The 16,280-nt window shown below is 64.3% G+C and overlaps 1 protein-coding gene across 5 annotated transcripts in view; it reads right to left on the bottom strand.

Annotated features, from left to right (window-relative positions):
• The window catches only part of GSE1 (Gse1 coiled-coil protein), a 100,620-nt gene that overhangs the window by 43,838 nt on the left and 40,502 nt on the right, over nt 1-16,280 (bottom strand). The window contains exon 1 of one of the 5 annotated variants that reach the window (XM_047078872.1): nt 4,559-4,702. The exons of the other annotated variants lie outside the window; for them this stretch is intronic. Within the exon in view, the coding sequence (XP_046934828.1) occupies nt 4,559-4,565 (7 nt within the window). The 5' untranslated portion in view covers nt 4,566-4,702. Of the gene's footprint in view, nt 1-4,558; nt 4,703-16,280 lie in introns of those variants that run through there. 5 annotated transcript variants of the gene reach the window in all.

The raw sequence follows: 16,280 nt of genomic DNA, 5'->3' as shown, positions 1-16,280 counted from the left end.
CATGGGGTCACCGAAAAGGAGAGGACGTGGGGTGCTTTCTCCGGCAAACCCTCATACAGGAGCCTCTGTGCCAGGCGCTGCCCTGAGCTTTTCTAGGAGAGCACCTGACCTCCAAGAGCCTGAGGACACAGGTGTCCTCGGTTGCCACCCGATTTTACAGATGAGAAACCCGAGGCCCAGAGAAGCGCCGTGCACGAGATCACACACAGAGGGGGACGCTGCCACCCAGGCGCCCCCTCCAGGCTCGCTGGGGGCTTACCCCACGCCTACGAGGTTTACAGCTTCTCCCTGCGGTGCCCTTTCACAGGTGCGTGGCACACCTGTCACCTGAATCCTCAAGCCGGGGAAGATGTCCGCACCCCCAAGGTACAGACGGGAGACAGCTGGAGGGATGCCCCGTGCCCAGGTCTGGCAGCCCCAGAGACGCTGCAACGTGCAATTCCACACATATGTCAAGTTCTCAAGCCGGAGGAACCAGTTCCAGAAACGGCAGGCTTGGCCAGAGCTCCAGACAGGCACGGAAGCCATCCATCCAAATACAACTCCGCAGGCCCCCTTAGGGGAACCGCGTGCGGCGCACCCAGGCCGGGGGAGAACCGCCTTCGGGATCCCACCCCAGGCACGCACGAGAGCCCTCCAGCGACCTGGGGATGGGGTCTCAGGGGTGGCCAGAGACCTCCGCGCCCACGGTCATTCCCCACCACCTGCCCCGGTCAGGCGAGGTGGTACCAGTCCCCAGGGGATGTTTGTTGGGGTTCACAGGGTTGCCCCATCCGATTCGGGGGCAAAAAGGCTTCCGGGGGAGGACCCCAGATCACCTTCCCCAAGGGGGGGAATTCCTTACCCCCACTTCCTGCCCCCCCCATCCCATGCTCCCCAGAGGCTGCTTTCACTTCCCCTGGCCCCACAGTCGCTTCCCCTCTGAACTTGGGAACATGCTATGCTCAAGGCCTCCAGAAGGGCAGGCAGGGGGGCTGGTGTCGGGGCCCCCCGGAGATTTGGAGCCGCCTGGAGAATGCCAGGGACAGGGCCAGCCTGTACAAACTCAGTGGGGGGAGGGGGAGGGCTGCGTGGTTCCGTCCTGAAGGGGGCGGGGACGAGTGCCTGGTGGTGGGGAGAAGCTGCAAAGGGGAGATTAAAAGGCCCCTGGCTTGAGTTTTGGCAGGTGTGCAAAGGGCCGCTCCTGTGTTATCTGTCCCCACACCTCCCAGCGGCGAGCGCCGGCTGGGTTCATAGGAGGCGCTCAATAAATTCTCATTGACAGGGACACTCTGAAACGTCACCTCCCGCCGCCTGTGGCCTCGGCCGGGAGAAGAGCCAGTGTGGGGAAGTGAAGCTGGCAGCTGGGGGGAGGGGGGGCCACGCTGCGCTCCGAGAGAGGCGGGGAATGAACGCACAGCGGCCAAGCTGAAATGTCACCTGAAACACAGATCCCTGCAGGTTAAAAAACAGCTCTCCCGGGGCACACCGGAGGGGGGGGGGACAGGCAGCGAGCTTGTGTTGCCATAACAAAGATAATTAACGTGCTCCCAGCCCAGTGTGGACGTCGAGTAACCCAAGCTGGGAATTCCAAGCCTTCAGACGGGGCCAGGAAAAACCGGCCTTGCTGGCTGACTCCGCAAGCCCCTGCGAGTCCCTGGGGCAAGAAGAGAGGTAGCAGGCAGGTCTTGCCTGCATTCTTCTGGAAAAGTAGGAGCCACCAGCACCCACCCCTCAGGTAGGGACGCAGAGCCCAGAGGCCCCTCCTTCTCCAGAGCAGGAAAGGAGAACAGCACCTGCCCAAGGGTCAAGGGCACTTAGGAACTCAGGGGAGCTGGGGAGGGCTCAAGTTTGGAGGTGCAGGACTCAGGTCTGCCACCGAGTGGCGCTGCGTAGACTTTGCTCTGGTGCCTCCGGTGGGAGATGCGGACAGAGCCCAGGGGCAGGCGCCTTCTGCTTTGAAACCACAAGGCTCTATCGGACCTGAAGCCCCTGAACTTCCCCAAAGACGGGGAAGTCATTGGCGGCCAGAGGGCTGCCCGAGGCGACACTTTTGTGCAGGCCGCCGGAGGGTCCAGAGGGGTCCTCTTCTAGCTGTGAGCTCTGGTGCTGGCCTCCAAGCCCCTCTGCTTGCTCACCCCTCAGGGGACCGGTTCTGCGCCCCAGTCTGCACAGCAGAATCACCTGGGGAACTCCGAGCGTTCTCTAGCCTAGGGCAGGAACCCAGAGGCTGTGGCCTAGCTGGGTTCGGGGACACCGGGCCACTCGGCAAGCTTAGGGATCTATATAAACCCTTCGCAACTCTGACAAGCCAGGATCCTGAAAGCCGTTCCCAACAGGTCAGGGCCTGCACCAGAGGGCAGCCCTTGCTGCCTTGTTTGGAGTCTGGCCCCGCACAGGGGACGGGGCCTGGAACCAGGACAGGCCCCACAACCCCTCTCCCCGGCCCTCCTCCGCAGGCGGGGCTGCTCTCTCACCAGCTCCGGACTCAGGCTCCCAAGGGTTCACAGAAAGCCAACTCCCAGGTGTCAAAACCCCGCCTGCTCCAGCTGCCCCCACCTTGCCTTTCTCGCAGTGTTCCTACTCTTGCCTCGACACGGAGTGACAAAGCCGACCCAGCGCGGGCCATCAGCACCCCCTCCCCCCAACACTTCACCCAGGGGTCAGGACCATGCGGACACAGGCTACTGAGATCGGCGTTGGCTTCTGCAGAGCCAGCCCTGCTCGCTTCCGCGTCCACCTGGGCGGGGTGGAGACTCCCGGCACAGCAGGCAGCAGGGATGACACACGGCCGGCCGGGTCGGAGCCTGCGCCCTGGGCCCCCTCACCTGTGGCGTGGCCCGGCTGAGTCAGGCGGCAGCCTGTGCCTCAGGTTCCACCGTCCCCGCCGGTGGAGACGGCCTGTAAACACAGGGTGAGCAACTTTTACGTGCCCCAAGCTTAAGTAACACTGACGGAGACCCATAAACAGGCTGCTGACCCAGGGTTCCCCACCCCCGCTCCGCTTTCCAGTCTGCGGCGGCCGGGGGGGGGGGGGGGCCGCACAGAGTCCCCCGGGGAGAGGGGCCAGCCGGCCAACCAGGCCAAGCACCCCACCAGGACCTTCTGGCCCACCATCTCCGCCTCCTGGAAATCGGCTTAGGCCGGGAGGTTCCCACCCAGAGTAGCTGAGCCTTTGTTCCGGGGCCTTCACAAAAGGAGTCCTTTTTTTCATCTGGTGGTCTCGCTTTTTGTTTCCAAACCCCGACCTGTGTGGGCCCCAGATAAGGCACCGCAGGGGTTAACAAGGGTTTAATGTATTTTAGATGCACTCCACTGACAAAGGCTAGTTTACAAAACAACGGCCAAATCGACTCAACTCCCGGCTGGTAGTCACCACCCAGCTGGGGGCCAGCTTGGGGTGGGGTGGGGGGGGGCGCGGCTTCCCCACCCGGCACTCAGCCCTCAAAACTTATAGCCGGCGCTCTCCCGGACCCAGCGAGCTGGTTGGGGGAGGTGCCCGAGGCATCTCTCCCCCCAGTCCCGAGAACCCCCCTTCTCCCCACGACCTGCGCTGGGAGCCTCCACTGCACACTTCTCAAGTGGTCCACTGGTTCCCCACCCGGAGCCGCCGCGGAGGGCGAGCCCAACTCCCGCTCCGCCTCCACGAAGGGAATTTAATTAGCCTGCTGGAGAGGCGGGCGGGCGGCCGAGGAGGTGTCTCTGGTGCTGCAATATAATTGAATCGGCTCCACTCGGTCGGGCCACTCGCCGCCCATCAGCGCGGCCGCGGGCCCGGGAGGGCTGGGGGCGGGGAGGCGCATCCAGGCGGAGCAGGAAGGGCTGGGGAGGGAAAAAGGGCAGCTCGAGAGTGGGGGGCGGCGGATGCAACCACCCTCCCACCTCCGAGGCTGGGGCAGCCATCTTCGGCAGGAGGAGGGGCAGGGGCACCGCTCCAACGCGGGGGGGGGGGGGGGGGGGGGAGCAGCGGAGCCCGGGGCGGGCCCTTGGGAAGCAGAGTATGGGGGTCGGAGACCCGGGAGCCTGCAGCTCCGCCCTCCCGGCGGTCTCCCCCGCACCAAGGGGAGGGGGAGGGGAGCAAGACAAAAACCCTAACCGCGAGTCCCCAGTCCGCGAGCTCCGCCCCCCCCTTCCAGCCGCCGCCGGCACCTGCCGTGGGGGTGCACGGCCGCCCCCCTCGCTCCCGCCACCGCCGCAAAGTTTTTGCCCCGGCTCCGGAGCGTCGACAGCTCGCCCAGAGCCCCCTAGCTTCCCGTCCTCCTCCCCCGCTGCGTGCACCCTTACACGCCCCTCCCCGGGAGCGGCCACCGAGCCCGAGCCCGAGCCCCGCGGCGGCCTGTGTCCCCGCCCCGGGCCAGGCCGCCCTGGTTCCGACCCGTGCGGGCGGGGGGCCTTTGGTCGCCTGCCCGCCCGCTCGGCTCTTATCGCCGCTCGCACTCCGGGGGAAGTTGACCAGGAGCCGTTGGCGGCCAACCCCGCGGAACCCGCGAACTTGGAGGAGCAGACGCGGTGGACTGGGGAGGGGGGTTGCGGAGACCACCCCCCCCCCGCCCGCCCCCGCCTAGCGCGGCGCGCTCACCTTTCATGCCAGGGCCCCGCAGCTCCGCCTCGGCTGACACATGCTGGAGCCACCGTCGCCCAGTGTTTGTCTAAACTGCTTATCTCACCCCGGGCTGCGCGGCGGCGGTGGCGGCGGCTCGGGCCGCTGGGGAGGTGGAGCTTCCGGGGCCCCGGCCAAGAAACACCTGCTGCTGTCGCCGCCGCCGAGGACACACCCAAGCGCAACGCCGCCCACTCCCGGGCCACTGGCTCGCTCCAGGCTCCCTGACCTCAGCCAGCGGGAGGTGTCGGGTTTCAGCCGCAAACACACACACGCGCGCGCGCACGGACGGGCGCCCGGGTACACTCGCGCGGGCACACGCCCCTCCCCGGCCTCACCGGCCAGGTGAGTCGAGGACACTAGCAGGTAGGGGAAGTGCCACCCTCAGGCTCCCGGGGGGCCCCTGGCTCGACCGCTCAGGGGTCCCAGATACACTAGTGTCCGAGGCCCGCCACTTAATTGCACAAGTAGGGGGCGGTCAGTTCCAACATGACCGCCACGCCAGCAGAGCCCTAGCAGGTCTCGTGACCACCGCGTCCCCAGTGCCTACAACAGTGTCTGGCACACAGCAGGCCCAATAAAGAGCGGATACACTCATGGTCTGGAGGCCTCTGGGAGGAGAACGTTCTTGGAGCCGGTGAGCCTGTTGGCGGCGGCGCAGGGTGGGGTGAGGGCAACACAAGATAGGCCGTGCGCTTTATCCTCCCGACCGCCCCTCCAGATTCGTGACCTTACAGCCACAACTTGAAAGGGTTGAATGTGAACACTTGGGGCCTCGGCGCCTTCCCGTGCCCAAATTCTAGGAACTGCCCCCTCCCGTTGTTAGAAGTAACTTTTGGGAAGGCCACACGCCGGGCCAAGGGGCAGTTCTTTCAAGAACCCACGTCTCAGAGGCTGGGGAGTCCACGGAGGCGCCGCTCCACCAGCGGGATCATTAAGTAGCTGGGGTTGCGGTCAGAGGCGAGGCCGCCCGCCTCCAGAAACTGGCAAGACCCACTGGGCCTCGGGCCCCAGCGCAGCGCCTCCCCATTCCTGGCACCCCCCCCCCCCACCCTACCTCACCCAGGCACTTGACAGACTGGAATGACTCAGGGAGCGTCCTGAAATTCCTGGGCACCCACAGGCGGCTAGGCGAAGGACTGCGGGCCCCAGCCTTCCTGCCCCCAAGCCCACCCCCGCTCCGCCCCGCCCCCACCGGCGTTGGGCGCAGACCGGGAGCCTGTAGCCCACCCCCGCGCCGCCTGCGTCTCCAGGAAGCGCCGGGTTAATGGGGCACGCCGCGCCCAACGCCCCTGGCCCCGGCGCTTTCCGGCGCCCCGGGGTCTGACCCCGCGCGCGTCCCAAGCTCCCGGCAGTGTTGCGATGCCCCAGGGTCTCTCCCTGTACGTTCCCTTTTGAAAAGTCTCTAATCTACAGCTTTCATACTTCTGAGCCCGGAGGCAAAGCGGGACCCCCACCCCAGCGCCGCGCGGCGGGTTTCAACTTTCGGACCCAGGTGCCAGCCCGCGCTTCAGCCAGCCCCAAACCTGCCCCGGGACATGCCCGCGCCGCGCTTGGCAGGCGCGCACGCTGCCGCCCCGCGGGCCCAGCCTCCCCCGCCTTCCTCCCTCCCTCCCTCCCTCCCTCTCTCTCCCTCCCCGCGCCAGCCCGGATTGCGATGGGAGGGAGCGCTGGGCGCCTGCCACCCCCCATCCATCTGTTCCAGATGACGCTGGCGGGCCTGGAGCATTCGGGGCCCGCGCCAGCGGGGAGCCGAACCCGCCTATGTGCCCGCTGCGGGCCGAGGGGCAGGGCCCCGACGGGCGCCCCCAAGCCACCCGCTCCCCTGCTCCACCTTCGACTTCGCGCCAGCAGGGGCACACGGAGTGGGGGCGCACACGGGTCGCGCCCCCGCCCCCCGCCCCCCGCCTTGCACAAGGCTCCGAGCCGACCACAAACGAAAAGGGAAACGGACCCGCGAGGCCGGGCCGGGGGGCCGTTACTGGCTCCTACCTGCGGGCGCCGGCCGGCCCTCACACCGCGCGGGAGGGGCGCTTCCCCTGCACCACCGGCCTCCTGCGGGCCTCGGCCTCCGCCCGACGCCTTACGCACCGCACCGCACGGTATCTCCGCAGCGCGGCCTCCGGTCATGTACGCCCAGCAGTGGCCGGCAGATTCACCGCGGCCCCGGCGGCCAGAGCGCGGGGGGAGGGGAAGCGTCCGTCCCCGCCGGGACACACCGGCGGGGGCAGGGGAGGGAGGAGTCAGGAGAGAGCTCGGCGACAAGCCTAGGGCCTCAAAAACAAAATTAAAAACCTCTGGGGCTGCTCCAACGCTTTCCCACCTGAATTTCAGGCTGCGGGGGAGGTGGGGAGGGGAGGGGAATCACATGCAAATGAGCATCTCGCACCTGGCCGGGGAGGCTCCTCCCAGCTGGCCCTTCCAGGCCCTCCAGGCCGGCCTCCAAATACCTCCTGCCGGGACGGACACCCAGCACCCGCTTTTTCCCTTCAACCCTGGGAGGCCCTGTGAGGAAGGCGGCCCAGGTTCTTCCACCTGTTTGAAGAGCCCCACGACAGCTAGGCAAAAAGTGGTGGGGTCGCCACTCAGGTTATCATTTGGCTCATGTTTCGAGTTGGAGGATCCATCCCGTGTAGACATCTGGTTCCACTGGATTGCGAGACGGGTGGTCCGGTCCCGTTTCACAGATGAGGAAGTTGAGGCCGAGAGTTGCTCAAGGTCACGCGGGCCCTGGTGCAAGGGGAGCCGCTCACACCTGGAGTCTCCTCCCCAGCCCGGCACCGCCGCGGAGGCAGGGGGGTGGGGGTGGGGGTGGGGGTGGGGGGGCGCTGCAGGGAACCCCAGCGACCACCGGGGGGCAGCAACGAGCCGGCGGAGTGCGCGTCGGTTTAGTTGTGCTGGCGGCCGCCAGGCGGGCTGGCAGGGGGGTGGGGGTAGACGGATGACACTCACTGTCAGCGCGCCCAGCTCGAGGAAATTAGTAATCCGGGAGCACGGCCTCCGAGTTTAAGGGTGGGAATTGCTCTCCTGCAGCCCGCGTTCCTCGCTAACGAGGTTTGTAGCTTGACTCCTAATTTCCCGCCACTCGGGGCTCAGGCTGGCGGCCCTCCATTTCCCTCCAAGGCGCGTTCTTTCTCTTTCCTCCTCAGCAGCTCCCACCGCTCTGCCTCCCAGGACCTCCCCTCCCTCCTTCCCATTTGCTGGGAAACAGAAGGCAGAGACAAAAGGTTCGGGGTAAAAGGGCAAGGTGCCAGGGCCAGTCCTACGGGGGGCCAACGTGGGGACAGCTCCCTGAGCTGGGACACCTGCCCCTACCCTGCACCAGGGTTCTGCTTCCTACGTGCCAGGGGTGACAGGATGCGGGTGCATGCTTCCCTGCACCGTCAGCCCCCTGCCAATCTCAACTGTGCCTCCTGGTGCAGAAAGCAGGGTTCCTACCGCCCTCCCCGGGCTCGGAGCCCCTACAAGATAGATCCCTGCAGATCCAGCCCGGCCTCCTGGAGCCTGTGAAGTCTGCATGGCCAAAAAGATGAAAAACCCTCCGTCGAGGACAAGCCCCGGGCACCTCTTAACCTGCCTACCACCTGAGGCTAGGAACTGAGGAGGAGGTCCGTGATGGAGAGGCACAGAGGGATGGGCTGGAAAGAAAGGGGTGCCTCTAACCACCATGGTGGGCATTCAGTCAGTCAACAAACGCACCAAGTGCCAGCGCCCTCCAGGAAACAAAACTGAAAGTGCCAGGCCAGCCCTCAGCTGCCCTCAGAGACCAGGCGACAAACATCGGTGCCAAAGTGCTGTCGGGGGGGGGGGGGGGTCGCTTCAGGACAGCGCAGAATGGAGAAGGCAGGAGGTGGTCGGCTACTCAACCCACCACCACCGCAAGGGCACCTACCTGGGCCAGGTGAAGTTCCCAGGAGTGTGGGCACTAGCAGGGACTGCTTCCCACCGGGTCCCAGCACAGGTGCCAGCCCCTGGTCTGTGACGGGCCCTTGGCACCACGGAGGGAATCCCACAGTCCTGGTCCTTGTCATCCTGTGTCCTTGTGGGGCCAGCGGGACGCTCAAGCACTTTAACAGTGCCCTCTGCCCCGATCAGGTGCTCCCAGCACACAAGGACACCATCACTGTCACATGGCCGCAGCCACCTCATTCGGCACCTTTATCGGCAAATAAGCATCAGGGACCCGGACGTCGTCGTCGTGGGTGGGAAGGGGATATGGCTTCTGCCATTTGCCAAACACCCAACACGTGCCAAGACAGCTCAGCCTGGGCCTTGTGAGGTGGACCGGGTGACCTCCATTACAAAGCCTGGCTAGGAGACCAGAGGTGAATTAACTTGCCTAGGGTACACAAATTCGATCCAGGCCTGATCCACACCCGGGCTGTCTGCCTGTACCTGGCAGCCGTTTGTAATAATTACCTGCTGCAGCCACCCCTGGGGGGTGGGGGACCCATCACGCACAGCCTGACACCTGGGGACCTGTGCAGCAGCTCAGCTGGAGTGGCCCACCCTCCCCAAGGCGACGAGCCCAAGGGTGTCACCTGCGTGGGTGGGGCCCCACCGGGAGCAGCAAAGGTCTGCCCAGGCACCACTTCCAGCCCAGCGACCAGACCCCCACCGCTGATCTACAGAAGTTCTCTTTCTCCTTCCAGCCAGCACGGCCCAGAGCACCTCTCCCTCTTCAAAGCTGGACTCAAATCTTATCTCTTTCCAGAAGGCTTTTCCCTTCCCTGCCTCTGGAATTCATCCCTCCGGGCGCTGAGTCCCACAGTGCAGTGGGTCTCAGACAATGTGAAGGGGTGGTGGTGGGGGCGGGGGGGTCCGTGAGAAACACAGATCCCCAGGCCACTCACTCCACGGAGCAACCCCGTGGGCCAGGAGGGAGCATCCCTTGGCAGGCCGGGAGAGGGGGAGTCTGGGCCTCGCGGTGATTCCTGGAGCCCCCGGGCTCCTTCCCCTCCCCCGCACGGCGGCCTGGAGGGCAGAAGGACAGCAGCGACGACACAGCCCCAGCCCCCTGGCACGCCCTGCGCGTTCCGACATCGCGCAGATCTGTTGAACAGGTAAACGGAGGGAGAGGGCGGCGACGGGGGGGGGGGCGGGGGGGGGGTGGTGGAATGGGCGAGAGCGCCCCGCCCTCCCTCTCCAGCCGTGGGTCCTGCGGAAGGCGGGGCCGACTGGGGGGGCGGGGCCGGGGGCCGACCCCGCCCCCACGCCCCCGCGGCCGGCGCCGCGGTAGCCAAGGTCACCTGCAGGGGAACAGCAAGGGTTAAGGCCTAGACGGCTCCCTCGGACGAGGTGACGGGAGTTTGCCTCTTAACCCCGGGCTGCCCCAGCACTTCCTGCCCTTCCGCCAGCCTCCAAGCTGCACTCGGCACACAGCTGCACTCCCTCACAATCAGTTAACAGCTGTTTTGCATAGATTTTCAATTCTAATTGCCTCGCTTTGTGAGCGCCGCCGAGCCCCGGTGAATGGGGAAGCCGCCGGGCGGCGGGGAAGCGGGCGGGGAGGGGACACTCGAGAGGGACTAAAAGGAAGCCAGTGGGCGCGGGGCGGGCTGCCTTTATTCCTTCTAAATAAGAAAAGCACACCCCTGCCACGAACGGCCCCCGCCCCTGCTCCCGCCTCGCCCGGCCCGGCCTCTGAAAGGCGCCCCCCCACCCCCGCCCCAGCCCGTCCACCCCGCTCCCCCCCCCCGCACATACACACACGCATAGGGTCCCCTGGGGGCGGCCTCCAGCTCCGGCCCCGCCGCGGGAGCCGTGCCCCCCTCCCCCGGCCCCCGGGCTCTCCGGGACCCAGATATGGGAAGCTAATTGGACAATAAAGTTGAGCTGCGAGCAAACGCGCTCTCTGGAGACAGCTGGCATCTATAAAAGAGAAATATTTGCATTTAAAACCTTTAAACTTTATACGGCGGGGCCAGGCCAACGCGGGCGGAGAGGGGGTGGGAGACGGAAGGGGGCAGCGACTCCCGGGGGCCCGCAGAGGCTTTTCTGCCACTGGTGACCCCCGCCCCCCACCCCCACCCCCACCCCCACCCCGCACCCAGTACCTGCAAGATGCCATTCGGGACAAGGATCGCCCGGGTGGCCCTCCCACGGGGTCACGCACAAACCTCCTTGGCTCCACCCCCATCTGGGGGCTCTGCAATTCCTTTCCCAGCTCAGCCTGCCGGGCCGGGGTCCCCCACCCTCAGGGTGGGCCCGCCTGAACCGCTGCCCATCCCCCCCGGCCACCTGGGCAGAGCCTGGGCTCCCCTCCACAACCAGTCTCTCCCCCCTGCCCCCTGGAGGAGGGAGGCAAACGGCCCCCAGGCTGCAGCTTCCGGAAAAAGACAGTTTGCAAGGAGTCCCCCCCTCCCCGCCCCACGGTGGCCCAGCGCCTCCCGACTCCCAACACCTTTAGGGCACGGCTGGGTGAGGGCACTCGACCCCTTCAGCATTCGGAGCCCTGTGGGGGTGGCGCCGCCTTATCGTCTGGGTGAGGAAGTGGACGCACAGAGACATCACCCCGCTTTCCAGGGCGCCCCCTCCTCCACGCTGCTGTCTGGGGTAGGGGGGCTGGGTTTCATTTCCTGGCTCGCCTACTTCCCATTTTTCATATCTGAGAGAAACCTGGCCACATTTTCCTACTGTCAACATTTGTGATGTAAAGCAGGAGAGAATATGTTCCTGAGTGGTCTTATTTTAGCAGGCTTTTATGAAATCGCAGAGCACTCAGAATCCCCGAATCCCATCTACCTGGCGGGCCTGCGCTGTGGGACACGCGCGAGCTCCCAGGCTCTGCCTCCCAGGGCAGGCGCGGAAACTTCCGGGCAGGGGGTGGGGGGCACGGCCCACAGTGGTGGCCAGCAAGGCCCATTAAGCAAAATCCTCACCGGCCACTCGCCCCCATCAGGAGAACACAGTCCCAGCGGCACCGTCTGGACTCCTGGGCCAGCAGCGTCCTGGCTCGGCATTCAAGGCCCCAGACCAGCTGTCTTTCGGCTTCACCCATCTCCCTCTTCTCCCCAGGGCACCACCCTCTGGAGCCACTTACCTGCTTCCACACCCTCCGCAGATTTTCCCGCCGCCTCGTCCTAAGCATAAAATCACTGGGCATCTTTGCACCGACCTCATTCGATGGTCGTCCAAAGAGCAAGCTGCCGCCAAGCACATGCTGGCATTCGGAGGGACGTGCGCGTGGGGACAGAGGGTCTGAGGCCACAGACACTGGCCTAAATAAGCCTGGGCGACCCCCGCCTGGCTGGGCACATCGCCACCTCACCCTAATTTTGCCTGCTGTTGTCGGGCGAGCAACACAACCCTTCCCGCGGCTCTCGTGAGGCCTCCCACGAGAACATAAACCAGAAAGAGCCTCGCACGGTGCCTGGGACACAGTTGCAGCTCAACAGACGCGCTCCCGTTCGGTTTCACGAGGAAGCGCTTCTCAGATGGGCAGGGAGGCCAGGCAGGCGACTGCACCAGTACGGGGGTGGGGGTGGGGGGGTCGCTGTTGCACATCCTGGCAGGAACATCCCTGCCTTTGCCCATACGCAGGAAGAGACCTTCAGGAGTCAAATACTCGGGCACTGTCCTCCTGCAGGGTCTGCAGAAGAGTCAGAAGGGGGGAGACTGGCCCTTGGTTTCGTCGTTTTTTAAATGTTGGTGGCGCCTAGTCGGAACCTCCTTCTCAGAGATGCGTCTTTAAAAGTCACCCGACCCACCGACCCACCGGAACGTCTCCCCCCACCCCTCCCCACAGATGAGGGGATAAACAAACATGGCTTAGCCATACAGAGACGTGGCGTCCTGACACAGGTTCCAAGGCGCGGTGCGTGGGAACGCACGTCCGCACAACCCTGTCCACGAACGGTATTCATTCGTGGCCGGAACCTGGAAACAACCTGAGTGCCCATCAAATGATACGTGGATTTAAAAAACCCCAGGTCCTGGCCACGCGGCAGAATATTACTCGGTCATAAAAAGGGTGAAATACTGACACGAGGCACAACGCGGGGGAGACTTGGGGGCTAGGGGAGGGGTAGGAGCGCGTGCTAAGGAGGACAAGGTTTCCTTCCGGGGAAGCGAAAAAAACGTTTTGCACCAAGATAGAGGTGGTGGTTGTACAATTTCGTGAATGTACTGAATGCCTGAGTGGTTCAGTTTAAAATGGTTCATCTGGGGACGGCTGGGTGGCTCAGTTGGTGGAGCATCTGACTTTTGACTGCGGCTCAGGTCGTGATCTCACGGTTCGTGGGATGGAACCCCGCATCGGGCTCCGAGCTGACAGGGCGGAACCTGCTTGGGATTCTCTCTGCCCCTCCCCAGCTCGCTTTCTCGAAAAAGGAAGGAAGGAAGGAAGGAAGGAAGGAAGGGAGGGAGGGAGGGAGGGAGGGAGGAAGGAAGGAAGGGGAAAATCATTAATTTTATGTTACGTGAATTCTACCTCAATTTTATTTATTTTTCATTTTTTATTTTTTTACCGTTTTATTTATTTTTGAGACAGAGAGAGACAGAACATGAACAGGGGAGGGTGAGAGAGAGAGAGGGAGACACAGAATCTGAAACAGGCTCCAGGCTCTGACCTGTCAGCACAGAGCCCGACGCGGGGCTAGAACTCACGGACCACGAGATCATGACCTGAGCCCAAAGTCGGACGCTTAACCGACTGAGCCACCCAGGCGCCCCTCTACCTCCATTTTAAAATAAGATCTGGGCTGAAGCCCCCTTGCTCGTCCCCCGGGGCAGGGCCAGCAGGGCCGGTTTCCGGAGAGGCCTGAACTCGAGCATCCCCTGGAAACTCCCGGTCACACTGCGATTCAAGAGAAGCCAGTGCTGTTCGAGCTTATTTTAAAACCAAGTTTTTTCAAATGTTGGTATCTTGAGAGAAAGAGAGACACAGCACGAATGGGGGAGGGGCAGAGACAGAGGGAGACACAGAATCGGAAGCAGGCTCCGGGCTCCGAGCTGTCAGCACGGAGCCCGACGCGGGGCTCGAACCCATGACCCGTGACATCATGACCCGAGCCGGAGTCGGACACTTAACCGACAGAGCCCCCCAGGCGCCCGTCTCCTGGGCATTTTGCCCCCGCAGGCTCCCACCCCTCACACAGACACATTCAGTGCTGTCTCTGCAGCCCTGACCTCTGAGCCCTCCAGGTGGGGGGGCTCACAGTGCCCTGTCCTGCCCCACAACAGTCCTTCGGCTCCAGGGGGAGGTCCTGATGGGGAAAGGCAGACGCCTGTCGCAGAGCCGGGCTCCTGCCACCTGGCCACACCTGGCCGGAAAGCGGCCGGCCGTGAGGTGGGCAGGGCCGGGGGTCACTGGTGGCGGGGGAGCCCTCCAAGCCCGGCCCCCTGACCCGAGGCCAGTGTGGCCCCTTAAGGCAGGGCAGCGAGACGGCCCCCATAACCCCCGCACCTTCCGCTGCGGAGGCCCGGTTCCTCCTGCTCCGCCCCCGACACCCAGCGGACACAGAAATCTGGGTGGTTCCCTCAACAGCTTCTTGGGAAGAAGCCTTCTTTGTAAACATTAATCAGCCGTCTTCTCGTTGGGAAAACCCCTACCTTCCTGGTCAGTAGGCCCACTGGCTGGCGTGGTGCTCCTGCCCCTCCTCCCGGTGCCTTCAAGCCTCCTCCTCCGCGCCGCCTGCCGAATCCCTCCTGGCAGCAGCTAAGGTGTGGGGAGTGCTTACCGTGTGACAGGCACGCTGCTCCTGGCACAGGAAGCTGAGCAGGGGTGAACCGGGGGCCCTGAGCCTAGACCTTCACCCTCCCCTCCCACCGCCCTGCACCCCCCCCCCGCCCCCTCGGCCCCCTCTCCCCACCTCTCAGGATGTCAGCGCCTGACAAACTCCTGGATTAATTCATCTACTGCCTGTTATTAAAATCCCAAGCTGTCTCCCGGACAATCAAACCCCAGGTGCCCCCTTCCTGCCCGCCAACTGGACGAGCGAGGCCGGAAGAGAGAGAGCACAGGCCCGGCCTCGGCCCCCCGCTGCCCACCAGCGGCCTGGGACAATAGGTCAATGCCAGGGCTTGGCCACCCACCCCAGCTCTTGTCGTATTTATGTCCTTATAATTTGGTCTCCCCACTGGAAATCATCAAAGAGAGAGGATTACGTTGAAAGCGTCATTTCCTCTGTTGGAAGCTGCTGGTGCTTTTCGCCCGGTGTCTGAGGTGCCCAGGCGTCCGCAGGGCCCCCGGCGGAAGGTCGGAGGCACTGGTGCACTGTCACCTCTCTCCATTTCCACCTGTGTGCCCCAAGACGGGACTTGGCTCTCCCTCCTGCGTGGCCCTTCTGGCCTCCGTCCGCCATGCTCCCATCCCAGAACCCCTGCCTCCCACCAGAGGCCGTGCAGCCTCCCCTGCCTCACCCCACTCTCAACCTGGGCGTCCCGCTGTGACCCAGCACCCTCCCTGCACCTGTGTCTCTTCCTCCCCACATTTCCCACCCCCACCCCCTGCACAGGCCATTCTGGAAGTGTCTCACATGGTCTCTTTACACACCCAAGGCCCCCACCACGCCTGCCTGTCCTGGCCGTGTTCCCTGATCCTCTCCACACAGGTTAATGCGGACTTAAGAGCATCTCGTACCTTTGCTCAGGCAGCACCCACTGCGGGGTGCACCCTTCCCAGCCCTCCCCAAATCTCCCTAGTTTACAGCTTACCTCTTCCCTCAGGCCCTGGCTTAAATTCCGCCTCCTCCAAGGAGCCTTCCTGGACGTGGCTCTAACCCCCTCTAGTGGAAGTCCACCTTCCCCTACCCGGGGTGCAGCTCTTAAATAAACGTTTGCCGAATTGATTTAAAGGAAATTAGAAAGCCCCTAGGAGGACTCAAACCTTTATCAGCAACGAAGGCTGCGCGCATCCTTCCTGCCCCGAGAGAAACCCAGCCAAAAACAGAACGTGGGAACCTCCCGGAAGGTACACTCGGAACCCTCTCCTGCTAGAACGCCGGGGCCTTTCTGGAGTTGTTAGGATGCAGTTTTTTCCATCAGCCGTTGCAGAGGCCACATCTCCGATGCCACACCGATCCCTCCCCGCCGGGAAGACGACCCGGAGCGTTCTGCAAAGCGCCGCCAGGAAAACAAACGCTGGATTGTCGGTTGCTTTTTCCAACACTCCCGATGCTCTTACAAGAAATACACAGACAGGCGCGCCCCGAGAGCCTTCCCAGCCACGAGCTGCCATGCCCGCTCCACACCAACCTCCGCAGGCCGGAGCTCAAACCGGCCTCCTCTTGCAGGATGGACGCCAACAGCCGAGTGGGCCTTCCGCGTCCACCAGGGATGAGAGCTCCCGGCCCCTCCCCTTGGCCCACATACAGGGCTCGTGGCGGCTCCCTCCTGACCCCGAGGCCTGCTCCCCGCTGCTCCCCGAACAGACCTGCCTGGCTAGCAATTTGAGCCCGGGGTTAGCGCAGCCCAGCTCAGGAGTTCTATTCCTGGCTCGGCCTGCAAATTGCTTCCTGACCTTGGGAAAGTCCCCACGCCGCCTGACCCCATCTGCGAGCGCGGCCACTGCTGTTCGCTAATAACCCGGGGTGGCGCCTTACAAGCAGGTCCCGCTGGAAGCCGCGCTGTTCGAGGTGACCCCGGTGTCCCCGGCAGGCTGCACGCGGCTGGGCGAGGAACAGTTGGCACAACACCTGGAGGCCGTCCCCAAGTGCAGGGTGCACGAGCAGGGCCCCGGTCTCCGCCTCAGATGCTCCCG

This window comes from Lynx rufus, unplaced genomic scaffold, assembly GCF_022079265.1.
Source record: "Lynx rufus isolate CCGP_SWC_20201006 ecotype Redwood Valley unplaced genomic scaffold, mLynRuf1.p SCAF_16, whole genome shotgun sequence".
NCBI lineage: Eukaryota > Metazoa > Chordata > Mammalia > Carnivora > Felidae > Lynx > Lynx rufus.
This window is presented reverse-complemented; position numbering and strand designations above follow the sequence as displayed.